Raw genomic sequence first — 19835 nt, forward strand, 5'->3', positions numbered from 1 at the left:
AAATCACCCCTCGCTGTCCCACCGCCTGCCACGCCAAAAAAATCGATAGACTAGGGAAAATGCAAGTCAGTAGAACATCCGCCCCCACTCTGGAAACTTCCAAGGTGGGGCAGGGTTCCGGCTACGCCCAGCCGGGAGCAGCCCATATAAGGCAGGTCCTGCTGCCACGCCTCGGCCAGGAGATCCTAACGTAGGGTGTAGCCGGAGGAGAGGCCGAGGCCAGCGGGACCCGGCCAGGGGATTGCCTTTACAACGCTGAACAGTTGCAGGGGGGGGGGAATGTCTCCTCGACCCTCCCCTCTCTCTCCCAGTCCGGCCGCGGTGGCCCTTGAGAGTTGCAGGTAGTCCCGCCACATGCTCTTCCGGTCCGGCCACCAACGGTCGGGGGGCCGAGGCCGACGGGATCCGGCTGCAGCCGATAAACCAAGAAACCCGTTCATGGGGCCAGAGCCAGGGGCGTCCGGCCGACATCTACCGGAAGCCCGGCCCGAAGACGGACGGGACACTTCTTCTTTCTTGAATAATGGCTGCGACAACACTGGGGGGGGATGTCTTGCACATGCCTCCGACCCCCCCCCCCTCGTCCTCATCGCCTGGTCCGGCCATAACAAATCTCAAGCGAGACGCCGTGGGGTGCACTGGGAGGGAGAGACGGTGCGAACAGGCCTCTCCCGCCTCCCCAGGTGGAGGCTTCCCAGCTGCACCCTCAGCGCTCCAGGCGCCCGGAAAAGGGTTCTTCCACTGTGGCCATGCTGCAACGTCTCGCCCGGCAGGGTGGAGCCCGTCCGCTCATGTGACCCCGCGATCGCCGGTAGCTGCCGAACTCTCAAAATGGCGGTCGACCTGGCAAGAGCGGGCCCAGCATAAAGAAATGGCCCGGTCACTGGTTGACTCCACCACCGTAGTCCTCCACGACCTTGAAGATTCTAGAGGAGCCGCGGGAGTCTCCGACCCCCGATGGGGAATGACTGCCATGATCGCCCGTGGAGTGACGAAACTGTATCCGCGGGACGTCGGCGCTCCCATGCTGGCGCCAGCCTCACTTTGAATTACTAGAATCCTGCAGACCTCACTTCCGGTGAAAGCACAGTGTGACCCGGTAGGAAAAATTATTGCACCCCCTCCCCTTTTTGACTGATAGTTCAAACCACCGATCCTTTCCTTTGCCCTTTTAACGGAACTTTGGACTGCCTCCCCCTCTTTTACATTTTCTAGAGAAAACAAAACATTAACCACTACATTAGCATAGCAGTTGACACCAGAACTGTTTTCAAATTGAAAACCAACAACATCTTCAACAGAATCCTTTTTGTTTCTGCTGTGACCCTGCTACAGCACAGGCATTGTCCCCAGCAGTAATTCTGCAATGCCGGTAAGAATAGCTGTGGTGCCTACTGGACTCACTCACCCCCGCGGCGCCCCACGCCGTTATTTGCTGGGCGGCAACTTACTAGACATCACCTTCGTGCCATCTAGATTTCAGCGCGTTCTGCTGCCTTGGAACTATTCGCACAACAGACCGCTACTGACAAGAATATTTCATTATTGGTGCTGTCAATTTCAATAAATCTATTGGATAATTCAAAAGAAATTGCCACGGTCTCTTCGTTGTTTAAATGTTTTTACTGTTTTTGTTTTGTTGTATATATTTATATGTTATTAAAGTTTTATATTCCTACTACTTTGTTGGAGTGCTATATATTTTTAATGTGACACATAATTGTAAAAACTTTGATGTACAAAGAGTCATTCCTGGAATCTTCCGCTTCAGGCTCGGTCCCCTCCCCAATCACAATACAGGATGGTTTTCAGATAGTAGGAACACGTGTGGTGTGACGGATCTCATCGGGTGTGGGCCTTGATCTACTATAACTCCTTTGAAGAGGGGTGATTCTTTACAGCTGGGGCCATAAACTACATCTGCAGGGCTATCTGATAGCCTGGACAATCGGACACAGAGGAAGAGGAGTGTCAGAGGGTGCGGTAGTGAATAGGGCGAAAGGGAGGTGTCGGGCGGGCACAGAGTGTGATTCTCAGGGAAGAGCAGCGCAGATGGGGGGAGGTTTATTGCCCATGCATAAGACAGAGAGCGGTGGTGACCAGTGCCTGGGGAAGATGCTTGCGTGGGTGAGGAGCCATGCTACGAATCGACAGTGTGCAGAGAGTGGGTCTGGTCAAGACATCTAAAATGGCTGCCGTGCACGACAAAAGTGTGGCATTTCAAAAAAGGCAAGATGGCGCAGACAATGTTTTTCAACACTTCCTCATTTCCTTCGAATCGAACGTTAACAGACGTTGGGGCATATTACCAAAGTTAAGCGATATTTATCGCTAACGATGCTTACCAACGAATTTTTTACCACTAAGCATCGTCAGAAATTATCGAAGATAAACCTTGCTATTATCAAGGTTTATCGCAAATGCGATAATAAACGGCCGCAATGCATGAATATCGCTAAAAACTCAGCGATATTCATGCATTACCGAGCTAATGCTCTTAGCCATGTTATCCACCTCCCATTGGATAACATGGCTAAGAACTGCTCAGGGCAGGTGTTACTTTTTGGAGATATTCGCGCTTAGCGCGAATATCTCCAAAAGTTGGTAATAGGAGATAGATATCTTGCATGTTGTAATGCAAGTTATTGTGGTATATGGAACTCATACCATAATCTCTCAGGAAAGCAGAAACTGATCCTTTTGGGACCGCCTAAAAAGGCCTAGGGGGTGAGGAGTACTCTACTTTGCCCCCTTTTCACGTTCCGAACTATTTTATTTTACTCTCTTCTGTAATTACACAAAATAGCAGCGATAAGATGCATCGGAGACACACAGTGAGAGAAAGGAGGCCGGAGATGAAGAAGAGATGTCAAATACACATTGGAGATAATATAGTGGCAGAAGGGAAGTAAATATGAGTAAACTAACCATGTAACATAAAAATGTTGCACTCTATACTATAAGTCTCATTTTATACTACAATCACTTCGCTACAACCTCATAAATTAAAAATAAAAATGAATAATGTCTCAAACAATTTTTGATTTCTAAATATAAATTTATTCTTCAGAATTTTCTAAATTTGAAAGAACTAGTAACATGTCCTCATCAGCAATGTCCTCATGAAAAGTCTCCAATGATGATTCTTGTAACTCTATGGTCTCCAAACACTCGATAAATTCGCCATCAAGAGATTGATCAAAAAAATCATTCAAGTCATCTCCTCCTTGTGACAATATTTCATTATTGGTGCTGTCAATTTCAATCAATGTAGTGGAATCATTCAAGTCATCTCCTCGTGACAATATTTCATTATTGGTGCTCTCAATTTCAATCAATGTAGTGGAATCATTCAAGTCATCTCCTCCTTGTGACAATATTTCATTATTGGTGCTGTCCATTTCAATCAATCTAATGGAATCATACAAGTCATCTCCTCCTTGTGACAATATTTCATTATTGGTGCTCTCAATTTCAATCAATGTAGTGGAATCATTCAAGTCATCTCCTTGTGACAATATTTCATTCTTGGTGCTGTCCATTTCAATCAATCTAATGGAATCATACAAGTCATGTCCTCCTTGTGACAATATTTCATTATTGGTGCTCTCAATTTCAATCAATGTAGTGGACAATTCAAAAGAAATTGCCACGGTCTCTTCATTGTGAGCCATTTTATTTTGAAATTGCTTGCTGTAAATTGCAGAAAAAAATAATCACTTTCATTTATCGTTTTTAGTAATACATAATATAAAACTAACTTTATCAAGTATTTAGTATAACAGAAGGACTGCAAATAAATAACAGAAAACATTTTTCAAATTATCTTCAAGTGTACAACATAGTTCCCCTTACAAATTAACAACTCACCTTTTTAAAAGTAGGAGAAGTGTTAGTACTGTGTAAATCAAACACCAGAAATTCACCACCAAAAATTCCTCACAAATGTACCTCAGACAGTAGTATCACAAAATGGCTGTGGTTTCCTCTCATTTGAGATATATACATAACCAATTAACTTTCATCACACACAAATACAAAACCAAAGTAACATTTTAATTGGTTCTAAATTTCAACACTTTCAAATGTGTTTTCCCCATGCAATTTTCCATAGGACATTTACATACGTCTACAGCCTGAATGGCTGAACGGAATTACACCAAACTTGGCAAAATGGTACATCAAACCTAAGAGGTCAGGAAGGATCTACTATGCCCCCTTATGGTCATTTGCCCCTTCGCTTTGGCCTCCTCTTGTCTCTCGATCCTACCGAGAGACAAGATGGCGGCCGCTACGGACTGTTTGGAATGTTGACAGACGCCGGAGAACCAATCAGCTTCGCAAAGCTCCGTAACGCGAAAAGTACGCGAAGCGGAGCGCTGTTACAGATATATATCTTTTTTTGAACGTTAATTTCTCAAAATCCACTGGAGCACATATATTGAGACCTAGCAAAGGCACATCGGGCTACCAGTCCCTAATATTTTGCCAAGTTTCGTGCAAATCCATTCAGCCGTTCGATTATTATTTTTTTTTTTTTTGCCCCGCGGGGCCCTTTTAAAACCTCCACATCAAACGTAGGGGGTCAGCGAGGATCTACTATTCCCCCTTATGGTCATTTGCCCCTTCGCTTTGGCCTCCTCTTGTCTCTCGATCCTACCGAGAGACAAGATGGCGGCCGCTACGGACTGTTTGGAATGTTGACAGACGCCGGAGAACCAATCAGCTTCGCTTCACAAAGCTCCGTTGCGCGAAAAGTACGCGTCCTGGAGCGCTGCCCGGTCCGCTGTTACAGATATATATCTTTTTTTAAACGTTAATTTCTCAAAATCCACTGTAGCACATATATTGAGACCTACAAAAGGCACATCGGGCTACCAGTCCCTACAATTTTGCCAAGTTTCGTGCAAATCCATTCACCCGTTCGGGCTAAAAGTGAGGCCAACCGCCCTATGGAAAACTCAATGTTAAAAACACGTTTTGGGACCCCCCTTTTTTCTCAGCCCCCCCTTGACGAACCCCCCCCCAAATTTTCAAGGGCTGCTCAGAAACAAAATGTGCCATTTTCCTGAAAATTTCAGCCAATTCCGTCCACAAACGCCAAAGTTATTAGACATAGAATTTTCAAAAAACCCATAGAGAAAAAATCCTAACTATATATACCTACTGGCGACCGCCAGTAGGTAATATATATATATATATATATATATACAGCCAAAACCTTCTCCTCATAAGAAAAGCAATCCGGGCCACTTGGAGATGAAAAGCGTGTTTATTAAATGGCTTCCTCGACGCGTTTCGCAGATAAATCTGCTTTATCAGATAGCACGCAATACTGTTTAAACGTGCCAAAAGTTCTAAAAGCAAAAGGGCGCCAGTAAGCACCCTAATTGATGATGAGTGCCATGTTGTCTGTTGCAGCAATGAAGGCAGTTTTCATTCTATGATTGCCTCTAAAGCCAGGTTATGAGGGATTGAGCAGAAGGTGAGTCTCGAGGTAGCCTGCAAGTTGCTGGTTGACTAGTTTTTCCAAGTTGTTGGTTGGTTAAGGAAGAACAGATATAGGTTTGTAGTTCTACAATATCATAGGTTCAGCAAAAGGGTTTTTAACAACGGCAGGTTCATGGCCTCTTTCCATTCAATGGGGTATGTAGTTGTCGATAGTGAGGGGTTAAAAGAGGGGGTGAGTTTAGAGCTAATAATTTCATGACCAAGAGAAAAGATGTAGTGTGGATGGGAGACGAGACGAGGGATCCAGATTTAAATGAAAGCATGATTTTTGTGACCTCTTTCGTCAAAAGCAGAGTGTTGCGTAAGAAGACTCAGGCTGGGCATGACTGCCCCCAGAAAATGTTGAGGTGGGCATAGTTATAAAGTCCAGAATCTAGAGCTGTTTTGGGGAGTATTTAAGATTAATCTGCTTGATGTTATCGGAGAAGTAACTAGAAAGGTCGGAGCAGGGGTGCTGGGATGTGGTGATGGAGCATGAAGAGCCAGAGGAAGTGGTAAATTATTTTAGTGGAATTTGCTTTCTTGGATCCGGGAAGTCAGGACAGGTGCTGGTCTGTCTCCGGTGGTGGTGATAATTACAGAGCACTTATCATGAATGTTATTTGAAGTATGCTACCTCGGCTCAAGTCGTTTGCTGTGGCATTTAACCTGCCTGAAGTCCTCTATATACCAACCCACAGAGGATGTTTTACTGTTTAGTGTTTCTTAAATGGGCTACGGTTATTAGCTGCATTTGTAAGCCAAATAATAACAGTTGAGAGTTCGGTGGGAAAATGCGGAGGCAATTTGTTAAGCTCTGAGTTCCAGCTATCCATGGAGCTTCTGTTACACAGCTGTGTGTTAAGATTATATGTGGGCACATTGTTGGATTGAGAGATATTGGGGGTAGTGGGCCTGTCTACCCTAATGTGAGAAAAGTTGTTGGAGATAGAGTCTAGAAAGTAGCCTATGAGAGGAGTAGCTCCTTAAGCGTGGTAGGAGAGGTCTAGAACTAATACGTTGTCTAAGAGGTTGATGGAGTCGGGGTCCAGGGCAATTTCAGGATGCAAGTTGAGGTACGCAAGGACTATGAGTGATTGATAAGTCAGAGCAAGAGGTGAAATTAATTCCATACCGCTGGTGGACTACTTGCCCTAAAAAAGGAGGAAGGACCAGCATCAGTGCGCTAAAGCACCTGCAGAATTCTTGCTGCACGGGGCACAATACAATGCGGGGTGACTGCTTGCCTTACAGCACCCTTCAACCTTCTTCAACGGAGGCCAAGGAAAAGGGGTCAGCACCATTGCGCTATAAAGCATTTGCATGGTTCCCATTGCAGTGCTTTGCTGGGGGACTACTTACCCCACAAACACCCTGCAACACCTAGCGCCAAGGGGGATGGACCAGCACCATTGCGCTATAAAGCGCCAGTAGGGTTCCCTCTGCATTGGAAAACTAGGCTATGATGTGGGACTACTTGCTGTGCAACGCCATGCAATCTGCTACATCTGAGGTCAAGGAGGAGGGGTCAGCAACATTGTGCTATAAAGAGCCTGCGGGGCTGTGCCCGCGCAAAGCCTGGCCCAATAGCAGGCGCATCGTCTCGCATGATCACCTGGACGAGGCTGGGCTTGGCCCCTTATTGTGGCTTCTTGATCAAAGTTCTAGAAAGGTACTATTCTCTGCCAGAATAATTTTTCCCTTTTCTATTGCCATTTTTAACATGGGGAAGCGTAAGATGGGGTTGACTAAGCCTGCTGTAGTGAAAACCTCGACCCTGGGCAGCTTTATTGAGAGAGCAGTGTTGAGTTGTTGATAAAGAAATTCAATTGGTGGGAAGATGGATGTCACAATGGACACACTAGTCTTTCTACTGTCACCGGCTGGACCTTCTATTCTTCCTGTGGCTGCTCAAGATTGCACACTTTTGAGGGATTTGTTTAGTGGGCCGACTGTTTCACCGCCACAGGTTATGGAAGTTATCTTAGCTACACCTTCTTCATCAGATAGGTTCCCTGTAATGAAACAGAATAGAGCTTGCTTCTGTCTAAAACAACTTTGGATGCTACACAGATCCTATTATTCTAGGTCCTTATTACCCCGCCTGGGTCGCTATGATACAGGCTTTTGTGCCAGGGGATGTGGGATGGTGGGACCATTTTTCCATATGCTCTGGGAATGCCTTGTACTCAGTTGTACTGGGGGGTGGTACGGATTATTGCCAGAGTTACGGGTCTTGTGGTCCAGATTGGAGGCATCTACTTTATATAACGGGGGAGGATACCTGACCCAAGTACTCAAAGGTTTGGCTAATGCTGGTGGCCGGAGAAGCAAAAAGAAACATAGCAAAGACATGGGGTGAGGGCAGACCTCCAAGCTTTCAAGATTGGTAAAACAACATGGACTGGTGTCAGCAGGCAAAGTCTCGGGCTGCCCTAGAAAATTCAAAAAGTTTTTAGGCAAATGGGGCGAGCCTAGGGGAATATGAAGACCGGCTTTTGGTGATTGTAGGGTGTATTTGAGGTCTGACTGATGATTGACAAAGATAATACTTGCATGTATCTACAATTATACCTATGCAAACTGTGCTAAACCTATTACTATTTGCACTTGATGGATGTATTACCTCTCTATGACAAAATGCCATAACCTTTCTACAAGAATTTGTTCTCTCATGTGAACTGAGCAATCGTTTAATAAAAACAATAATAAAAAAAAAACACTGTGATTGTCAATCAAATTTGTGACAAGTTGCCCGTATTTTGGGAAATTCTCTTTGTCCATTGTTTGCTAGCTTATAGTTAATAGAGAAGTGTTTGCCACCTTTAGGTTTGAGAGGGCCAGGAGTTTCAATCAACGTGTCAGTGAAACAAGCAGTTAAGGCGACGACCCAGACTTTTCATTTTCAAGACAATGGGTTACCAAGCAGAGGACATAATGGATCTCTCCTATTGTGGAAATAGCTCTGGTGTTCAGACAACATCTGGGTAGACATTGGCGAGGGATAGAATATGATGGTGACCCAGGGTCTGAAAAGGTCTCGTTACAAACAAGTGAGGCCTAAGGACTCTCTGGTATCCCATTACCTCCCTGGCTGCTCGTCCTTATCACATTATGTTAGCCAATGCCCTGTTGCGGGGATTCTGTGTGTGCACATAACTGCGTGTAGGAAACCAGGACCCCAGTGACTTGTGGTGTACCAGAAACTCACCTCAGGACCTAGAACTCCTATCCGACTAGCATCAGTGTCTCATTCATTCTCCATCCTAAGTGAAGCTACCAATGATTAGACAAACCAGAACAAGCGACTTAGAATACTCTCAGGAATGGTGGGAAACCAGAACACTTTTACCTTTGTATTTCTCATATAAGTCCACAACATGCGTAATCAGAGACACAGTAAAGTTTAAAATATTTATTTCAACGACGTGCTCTAAGATGCAGTATCTTGGCTAACATAAGCAGGCATACACTTAGAAATAATACAATCAGCATTGTTACAATTCCATAAAACACAAAGGGAGAAATCATATTATACTGATAGTGAAAACAGGTCATAAAGTGCCTTGTGTACCACCCTCCCTTTGCTCTAAGCTAAGTTTTATAATAATAGAAGGTCTCTAAGTTTCAATGGGGACCCCATACCTCAAACATCAAAGGATCAGCAAGCTCTCTTGTAGAAGGAAAAGTTTTTCTTCAAGTGCCTGCAAACTGCATGCAGTGTAATATTAAAGGCACTCGAATTACAGCTTCTTGCAGCTGGATGCATATTATGTCTAGAGTGTGGGTCGATCACATTGAATCAACAGCATACATTGTTATTTGACCTTGATGCTGTGAGCACAAGCTGTACAGACAGAGGCTGCTGTGTAAGTCTAGGGATGTGTAAAGCAGACCGTTCCCATGTGAAGGAAACCAAGCAAGTTAACCTACAACAACAGATATATGTAGTGTTGTGTGCAAAAGCGGCAAAGTTGCAAAATGGCGTTTAAACTTCTAATGCGGTTATGCTAACATAGCAATGTATGCAGGCAGGCATTCTTCCTCACTACATCCCCTCACCTTAGAGATTAGGTGGTGGACACCACAGAACAGTTAATTAACAAAGTGGTTCACTGGCTATATGTGAATACTAGGCCAAGGGTTCGCCTATTTAAGGAGATACTATTTAAACCTGGAGTAGACTTGGTGAGTACCCAAAAGAAGGAGTTTAATGGTGATTGTGTCATTGTAAATTTTAGACACCCCCTCCCCCAAACGTGGGTGACTTATTTTAATCACCATACCTAGTCTTGGCTTCTTTTACAGACCCCAGAGTTTGTCTTTACCCGATTTGCAGCCTAATTCATTTGCTCCAAATTCCGAGGTGTCCACTAGTAACTGGTTTGCAGTGTTATCTAATTGTAAATTTTACCAATGAGGTTTATAGGCTAAGCTTCAGTAGTTTTAAATTCCCTGTAGTGAAGTCAGCAGTAGGTCAGTCAATGGGAGGATTATGTACATGGGTTAAGATGTCGCTTTCTTGCAGCGTGAAACAAATTCCCACTCTTTGCAGCGACCTTTAGCCCTAAAGATTTCAACAAATATTGGAAAAGCCATCCTCCTCTTGGTTAATATTTATAATAGAAGCACCAGCCATACTGTGGAGTCACACACGCTAAATCTGCTGGGTAATCTTGTGCCTGTGCAGAGTGAGAATGCAGCCATTGTCATTGATGGGGACTTTCTTAGCGCCTTCGAACCATCATGTTTGCTAAGTGAGATGCTAAAGATAAAAAATGAGTTTTGGGCTAACTCTGATTTTGCTGTATGAACGAGAGCCAATCTTTCGAAAGTATCCTTGCAACTAATTGTCATTTCACTATCCTGTGGCGTCCATGCTTGTAATGGACATTCAACATTGGATAATATGGCTGTCCCAACCTTTAGAAAAGGTAATTATAGTAATATTGAGTATATCCTCCTTGACGTCCTTCTGTTGGGTGTGTTATGAAGGTGATAGAAAGTCAAGAGATTAAATATGACCCCTTAGATTTATTTTTAAGAACTTCCGTTATTACTGATATTGCAGAGAATATGGGATTAGAAGGTTTTCCCTTTTTTATCACTAATAATTACAAGATTGTCAGGTGGCCAAATATTAACAATCCTGAATCTATCAAATCGATATATGAAGCGACTGCTGCAGCTAATCAAAGAACAGATGGTTAAGTTGGACTAACTCAACTTTCCCTATGAGGTAAGAGTGCATGTCAAAGTTTGATCATATACAAAATCACAGTTTTATTGTTGCTTATCAAAGGTGTCAGACACAATATCAATAAAGTGCAGACAGCGCAGTCCTCTTGAGTGCAGTAATGCAACAATTAAAACGTATATATAATGTAGGTATCCATGATTCAAACTTATCAGTCCATCATAAATACTGTTCCAAAAAAACACATTATTGCAAACGGTCCCCATGTTAGTGTCAGTTTTTCGACTCACAGGTTAATTATGGTGAGTATCCTCAGGACTTAAACTCCATCTGACCAGGCACCTAAAAGAATGAATTTGTAAGAATTTCTATTAACCTCATGGGCCTATTTCTTATGTATGACATACATCTAACTCAATGGAACACGTACCTCTCAACTGTATGTATCTTGTTTTTATGGAGGTCTCATTCAGTGACATCAATATTTCTTTCTGTAACAAATGAACATATGTGCGCCACCTTGTGTCACTTAAGGCAAACCGGCTTGCAAGTGATGTTAATCAGCAGTCGAGGGCACACATATTGTGTAGCCCTCATCATCTTCTATATGCGCTCCCTAAGTCAGATGATCTTAGGTACATATTGTTTAAGATATCAGTCCATGGGAGGCATGGCCAAGGCGCCGAAGATAGCAGCCTTGAACTATATCTGCTCCGTGCCGCATTTCCCCAGTGGATCATAATCCTGCCTCATCTCCCCCATCCTCCTATTACACGCGGGACTGTGCGGCATGGCTCCCTGATACCCCTCCAGCCCTGGGTCATCGGAGGCTGGGCGCGTAAGCCCGGGGGCCAATGGTGGTGGAGGTGGACAGCTACAGAGAGGGCCCGAGCTCCTGCAGCCTTGACGTGAATCAGTGTCTGGCTTGAGCAGTGGTCAGTACTGACCCATGCTCCATTAATTCCTGGATCGCGGCTCGGCACTGCTGGAGCTGGTGGTTTGGCCCCGGGTGGGACTGCTGAGCAGTGGAGCAGTGACAGCGGATCCCCTGGGTGGTTCCTCCCCACCGTAGGCCCGAGCACAGAGAGCTGACTTTGGTGACAGCCGTGTTGACCTGGTGCGACCTGGCGCACACTGCGAGTGGGCATTGCTTGATGGGGTGCATCCTGTAGTGTCGGGGAAGCCCCCTCCCGTTTGTGCCCTTCAGAACACTGCTGGCGGGGGTCCCGGAAAGCCATGAACTATGACTTTGACTTGGCCTGGCTGTTGTCCCTCTCTGTGACTCCTGAGATGCAGAGCAACAGGGTACGACTAAGCACCCTCATCAAACAGGCCCTTAGTACTGTTGGATCATGTCAACCCACATGGGTGGCCCGCCACAAATTGAGTCTAAGTGTCCATGGTAGCTGTGTATCAGGAGGCTCCTGTAATCTCAGCATCCCTAGACCATACCTTCCATGAAACCAACTCATACACTATTGCAGTTGTGCTGCTTAATAATATGAATCCTTCATCCCACCATCGGTTGTTGCTTGCTGCAGTTTGGCCTAAGCGACTCGCCGCCATTGCTTATTCCAAATAAGATCAATAAGGATGTAATCTAGGTCCCTGAATGTAGTGCGCAGAATCACCAGCTGGAGCACTGCAAAAAAGTACAAAAGGCGAGACAGCACCACCATTTTCGCCACAGCAATTCGACCTGCCTCTGATAGGGGCAAGGTCTTCCAAAACCTTACACTCACATGCATCGCAGTCACTGCAGTCCCTATATTGCCCTCCAAGAGGTCGGGGAGAGTTCGATAGATTCTTTACTCCAAGGTACCGCGTCACGGTCTGTTCCCAATGCATGTCACCCACCACTGGGGGTTCCTATCTGTCCCCTCAGATCAGGAAGAGGCTGGTCTTCAGCCACTTTACACGAAGGCCCCGCCACCCTGCTCCCCATTGGCCACCCTGCTCCCGCCTCCCTGCTGCTCCTCCCTCCCTATCCCCCTCTTATGGAGGCTGCGCAGCGGGCGCCCAACTGGCGGGCCAAAGGCAAGCCCGTCTGCGACCGTCCACGCCTGGAAGGTGCCCAGCGCCAGAACCCTTGGACCCGGCGCCTGGACCGTGCCCAGTGCCAGAACCCTTGGACCCCACGCGTACGCCACAACACCAGACTCCGCTACGACGCCAGCACCCTCTACACACTCAACGCCGGCCGAAACCACACCTGCTTCCAAGCCGCCCCGAAACGGACTCACGGACCTTTCTCCTGCCACACCTGCAGCTTCACCTGTGAAAGAGCCACCAAACCTCCAAGGACTGGACCCAACCACCTCCGCTGCATACTCCTCAACACCCGCTCCGCACGCAAACACGCCGTCGAGCTCTGGGATCTGCTCGACACCTCCTCCCCAGACGTGGCCTTCCTGACCGAGACCTGGTGGAACGACTCCTCGGTGCGCGACATCGCCATAGCCATCCCGGACGGCTACAAGATCGGCCGCAGGGATCGCGCCAACTGAATCGGAGGAGGAATAGCCATCGTCCACAAGTTCACCCTCAAGGTCGTCACCCACGCAGACGACACCCTCAACACCGCTGAACACCTGCACTTCCGGATCCACACCGACCCCAACACCACCCTCAGAGGAACACTCATCTACAGACCCCCCTGACCCCGAGCTCAATTCAGCGACTCCATCGCCGACCTCGCCATCACCCACGCACTCGCCTCCACGGACTACATCCTCCTCAGGGACCTGAATTTCCACCTCGAGAACAACAACAACGCCAACTCCGCCACCATGATCGACAACCTCACCAACCTCGGCCTCACACAACTCGTCACCGCACCCACCCACGCCGCTGGGCACACGCTGGACCCCGTCTTCTCCACAGGCACCCACGTCACCTGCGACCACACCACATAACTCCACTGGACCGACCACCGTTGCATCCATTTCACCTTCAATAAACCAACCACGCACCACCGCACCCAACAGCTACCTCGCCGCTGCTGGAGCAAAGTCACCGAAGACCAGCTGATCACCACCCTCGCCCAAAACCCACCCACCGACCCCAGACACCGCAGCCCGCAACCTCAGACAGTGGATCGACGACTGCGCCAACACCCTCGCCCCACTCAAGAAACCCTCCAACAACCACGCCAGCAAGAGAGCCACCTGGTTCACCGACGAGCTGCAGACCTCCAAACGTGCATGCCGGAAGCTGGAGAAGATATGGCTCCACGAACGCACTCTGGACAACCACGCAGCCCACAAGGACGCTACCCGCAGACATCACCACCTCATCAGATTAGCCAAGAGATCCTCCTTCAAAGACCGCCTGGATAACAACGCACACGATAGCAAAGAGCTCTTCAGCATCGTAAAGGAACTTTCCAACCCCAGCGCCAACGACATACCGCCCTCACAAGAACTGTGCAACTCACTGGCCATCTTCTTCCACCGCAAGATTTCTGACATCCATGACAGCGTCAACACCATGACCACCCCGACTACGCCAGACACCACCTCCCCTGTGAACACCACCAGCGCCAACCACCTGACCTCCTGACCTCCTGGTCCAACGTCAACGACGAGGAGAGACAAGCAGGTCATGAACTCCATCCACTCAGGATCTCAGTCAGACCCGTGCGCACACCACGTATTCAACAAAGCAGACGCTACCATCGCACCCCAACTACGGAAGGTCATCAACATCTCCTGTGAAACAGCGACATTCCCGGAAAGCAGGAAACACGCCGAAATCAACGCCCTCCTCAAGAAGCCCAAGGCGGTCCCCAAGGACCTCAAGAACTTCCGGCCCATCTCCCTGCTCCCGTTCCTGACGAAGGTCATCGAGAAAATCGTCAACATGCAACTGGCCCGCCACCTGGAAGACAACAACATCATGGACCCGTCCCAGTCCGGTTTCAGAGGAAACCACAGCACCGAGACAGCCCTCATCGCCGCCACAGACGACATCAGGCGCCAACTAGACAACGGCGAAACATCAGCCCTCATTCTCCTGGACCTGTCAGCCGCCTTCGACACTGTCTGCCATCGCACTCTAAATACACGCCTCCTATAAGCGGGAATCCAAGAGAAGGCCCTGGACTGGACCACGTCCTTCCTCTCCGGCAGAACCCAGAGCGCCCGCCTCCCGCCCTTCTGATCCGAGGCCACCGACATAATCTGCGGCGTCCCCCAGGGCTCAGCCCGACGCTGTTGAACGTCTACATGTCCCCCCTCGCACAAGTGGCCCGCCAACACAACCTCAATATCATCTCCTAGGCTGACGACACCCAGCTCATCCTCTCCCTCACCAAGGACCCGCACACCGCCAAAACCAACCTCCACGAGGGAATGAAGGCCGTCACCGACTGGATGAGGAACAACCGTCTGAAGCTGAACTCTGACAAGACGGAGGTACGCATCCTCGGACCCACCCCCTCAGCCTGGGACGACTACTGGTGGCCGACCACACTGGGAACAGCACCGACACCCACCGACCATGCACGCAACCTAGGTTTCATCCTCGACTCCTCCCTCTCCATGTCTGTACAGGTCAACGCCGTCTCCTCCTCCTGCAAAAACACCCTCCGCATGCTCCACAGGATCTACAAGTGGATCCCGACCGAAACAAGAAGAACGGTGACACAGGCCCTCATCAGCAGCAGACTGGACTACGGCAACGCACTCTACGCAGGAATCCCAGCCAAACTTCTACGACGACTACAATGCATCCAAAACGCCTCCGCCCGACTGATCGTCAACATCCCCTGCCGCAGCCACATCACCCCCCACCTGAGAGACCTACACTGGCTCCCCGTCGACAAGAGGATCACCTTCAAGCTCCTCACCCACGCACACAAAGCACTCCACAACGCCGGACCAGCCTACCTGAACAACAGACTTAGCTTCTACACCCCCACCCGCCAGCTCCGCTCCACCAGCCTCGCCCTCGCCGCTGTTCCCCGCATCCAACGAACAACCTCCGGTCGCAGATCCTTCTCCTACCTCGCCGCCAAGACCTGGAACACCCTCCCTATCCACCTACGGCAGACCCAAGACCTACTCTCCTTCAGAAGACTCCTCAAGACCTGGCTCTTTGAGCAGTAGCGGCACCCCCTCCCCTCAGCGCCTTGAGACCCTCACGGGTAAGTAGCGCGCTTAACAAGTGCTCTGATTGATTGATTGATTGTTTGATAGGTCATGCAGGTAAAATACCATATCATCCACATAGAGGGAAATAAAATAAGGCACCCCAAAAGTCTGAATACCAGGAAAGGGCAGAACGTTGCACGCTCTGCATGCCAACGGCTCCACCGCAAGGGCAAAAAGTTGGGGGATCAGCAGAAAACTCTGACGGGTGCCACCCCCCACACCCCACTGCCCTGAGCAAATGCGACCAGTACGGATCGGCGCAGCAGGGTCCGCATACAATAGAAAGTCCAGGAGACAAAACAGTACCCCAATCCCATCCGAAGCATGACAGAGTGGAGGTAGCTACAGTCGCAGTCGGATGCTTTCTTGATGCCTACGAACATGCATCAAACCCATTCTGGCAGGCATGGACCCTCCCATAGAATTGGCAGTAGCTATCGAATATTAAGAGCCGCACACCGGCCTGGTATAAAACTGGATTGGTCAGCCTGAATCAACCCATACATATAGTGAAGTAAACATTGCACAAGTATGCCACTAAAGATCCTGCAGTCAACATGTAACATCGGCAAAGGCCGGTACGCAGTCACATCCGTAGCAGACTTTCCCGGTTTGAGCAGAGTCAAATTTGCTGTTTACAATTGTACTCAGGCTGCAATAGCAGTCCTGGGGCTTGTTTTAAGGGGCTACTTAAGGGGGTGGCACAATAAGTATTGCAGGCACATTAGAAGCATTTAATGTACAGACCCTGGGAATATGGGATACCAGTCTACAAGGGATTTATACTTAAATTAAATATGCCTATCAAGTGTAAGCCAATTTTACTATGTTTAGGGGAGAGAGAACAGGCACCTTAGCACTGGTTAGCAGTGGTAAAGTGCACAGAGTCCTAGGTTCAACAAAACTGAATATCAGCAAACAGTGGCTGGCAAAGGCAAAATGTTTGGGGAGAGACCACTATAAGGCTGACTGGTCTAGCAGGGATTATTTGTGTAATTTTATAATTCCTTGCTATCTATTGCATTAAAGTCTATGTGTACCCACTAGTTCCAAATGAGTACTGTAAAATGTAGGTTGTTGAATTTTCTGTATTTTTCAGGTGACTGATATCCAGTCGAGGACAGTAGTACTGACATGGTCACCTCCTACCACCATAATAATTGAAGATAGTGAAGGAACAGATACACAGGAATCTTACACTTATGATGTTCTGATTTCAGCTTGCGGCAAGGATGGAAAGTACAAAGTTGCTTACACGTGAGCATTTAAGGAAATGTTTCCATATTTGTTTTAAAGTATTTATTTACAAAACGATGGAGAGTGTTTATATATGATTCTCTATTTGCTTGGTGAATGTAGCTTGCTGTTATTCCTCTAGCTAATAGTGCACATACAAAAGATAAGACAGTTGTCAAAGGATTTGGTAAGATTTTGATCCTTTGATATATTGCATAACTAGCATTCATTTTGCAAACTCAGCTACCTACTTAGTGGGTTTTAATGTGATGAATGCAGAAGAGGTATTAGTACTGAGGATCAATTTCAATACTATATTTTTAAGAATAACTTTTTATTGGTTTTTGTGTTTTCATCAACCAGAATATTGCCAAAATCAGTCTGGTGCGAAACAAGTGCATAATGCCAATAGTTTGACATCATCCCTTCACAATGGCACCCAAAAACAGTACATCCATATCCCAGGGACCAGAAGGCTGTAGCCCTGATGACAGTGTCGCTCGTAGGAACCGGCGGGTCAAGAAACCAGTGTCTCCCTCTACTAGGTCCCACCTTGTGGGCTCAAAGAATCGTATTTCATTGTACATAAGCCAAGGTCTAGATGGGCATGTTTCTCGGTCCATTCCCCAATTGTTTTCCTAGATTTTAACATATTGTTGGGGGCACGCTCTAGCCTGATATACTGGGTGTTCTAGGCCCATACAGAAGTCCATAGCCTTTGCCCATCCCTCCCAGGATGGAGCCTCCATACTCTTCCATGCTCTCACAATGTCTAGCTTTGACCTCCAGCACTCCCAACCAGATCAGCGCCCTCTGGCACCTATTGCCTTCTGCTTCCTCCATAATGTGTAGCAGGGTCAGTTTCGGTTCCCTGGGAACTGTACTGTCCCCAGAGTCCCCAATACTACCTTCCAAAAGTGTGATAGGACAGGACAGCTCCAGAAGGTATGTAATAGGTCCCCAGCAGTGTTGCTGCTGCACAAGCAATTCCTGAGGCTTGTTAGTCCTATGTGGGACAATTGCGTCTGAGTGAGGTACATGTGGTGAAGTATTTTAAGTTGTATAAGGCGGAACTGAGCTGCCACTACAGCCTCCCTTGGGGCCGCCATTGCCTCCCTCCAGTCCTCGTCTTCAATCTGGCCTAAATCTCGAGACCATGCCTCTCTCACTGGTATCATCGGGGCTGGCTGTTGATGTAAAAGTGTTTGATAGAGAACCAATAGCATTTGGGTTTTAATGTGAGTCAGTAGGATTTTTGCCTCCATTGACGAATAGGCTGGGATAACAGTGTTTGTGGGTAAGTAGGGGGTGCTTCTACTGAAGATAATGAAAGAACTGGGAGCGGTGCATTTGGTATTCCATTTGTAGCTCCGAGAAAGCCTTGAGGGGCCCTCGTGAGAGGACATTCCCCAGTGTTGCGATGCTGATGCCATCCCATTTGGCAAATCCTGGGAGCGCTGAGAACCGGGGTAGCCTGGTCCTCCTCCACAAAAGGGTCTCTAGCATTAGCCAGTTGGCCTATCCTGCGGCCTTCGTTACTTCCTTCCATATGGTCAGTACCACTCATGTGGAGGCAGGCACAGTGCTTCGCCCACTGCCATCATAGAGCAGGTGTGGGAGGCAGTAGCGGCTCAGTACCCATCCTTCCACAGCATAGGCTGGGTACCCAAACCCCTCAAACCACCAGTCATTGAGTACTAACAGATATGCCACTATGTAATGTAGCAGCAGATCCAGAGTGGGGAGGCCTCCTCGAAAGTGGGTCTACACAATTTTGCAAGGGAGATGTGGGGTATCCCCCCGCTCCACAGGAGCTGGTGCAATAGAGCATTTGTCCGAGTGAAGAAACTTTTCTTTACTGGAAAGGAAAATTCTGCAATTGATATCGAAGTTTCGGAAAAGACACCATCTAAAGTTGGCCCAGCAAAGACAGTGGGAGGGAGTTCCAGAATTTAATGTCGCCAGCCAGTCGTTCGAGCAAATGGAGGTTGAGATCGTATGCCAGAGCCTTATCTTTTGTGATATGCACCCCAAGGTACCTCCGTTCTTTCATAGCCCATGACATGACCGTTGTGTAGTGTGTGATGGGGTATGTGGACGATTTAGCCATATTAATCTGCACACCTCAGTAAGACCCAAAGATATTCAAGATTTGCAAAGATCGCGGCTCAGAACTGGGGGGATCATCCAGGAAGCGTAGAAAGTTGTCTACGTATAATGAGATTCTGTTGCTCTCTGTTGGGGACCATTGGAAACTGCGAAATACAGCATCTACCGCCACCTATGCCGCCAGTGGCTCTATCTCAATGGTCAAGAGAAGAGGAGAGAGCCAGCATCCCTGATGGGTGCCCCTCACAATGGGAAATGGGCAGGCCACTATGCCAATTCGTACCCTGGCCTGAAGGAGAGTGTAGAGCAGTGTAATGTAACCAATGAATTTGGGGCCAAACTGTAGGTGTGTCAACAGTGCGAAGAAAAATTCCCATTCAAATAAGAAGCACCCTATTTTGACAATTATTCAAGCAGCACAGCACCAGAACCTGCAGGCAGACAGTAAAACTGTGCTTCAATCCGGCCGAAACTCAGCTAAACTTCCGGCTTCCAAATTATTTTGGCATAGTAACCTAGAGACTCAAACATGCGTCGTAATCGGACATTGGTTAAATATAAAAAATGGCTGGGATGGGCTGTTATTTTTATTTTTATTTTTTTAACATTTTTATTTGAGACCAAAAATAAAACAGCAGCAGCAAAGACAT

At 47.5% G+C, this 19835-nt stretch overlaps 1 protein-coding gene across 2 annotated transcripts in view; it reads left to right on the plus strand.

The window, feature by feature from the left end:
* FNDC3A (fibronectin type III domain containing 3A) overlaps window positions 1-19835 on the plus strand; it is a 1256364-nt gene that overhangs the window by 614401 nt on the left and 622128 nt on the right. For both annotated transcript variants that reach the window (XM_078657339.1, XM_078657340.1), the window contains one exon: window positions 16940-17097. In XM_078657339.1, coding sequence (XP_078513465.1) covers window positions 16940-17097 — 158 coding nt within the window. The remainder of the gene's footprint in view (window positions 1-16939; window positions 17098-19835) is intronic.

Source organism: Lissotriton helveticus, chromosome 8, assembly GCF_964261635.1.
Source record: "Lissotriton helveticus chromosome 8, aLisHel1.1, whole genome shotgun sequence".
Taxonomy (NCBI): Eukaryota; Metazoa; Chordata; class Amphibia; order Caudata; family Salamandridae; genus Lissotriton; species Lissotriton helveticus.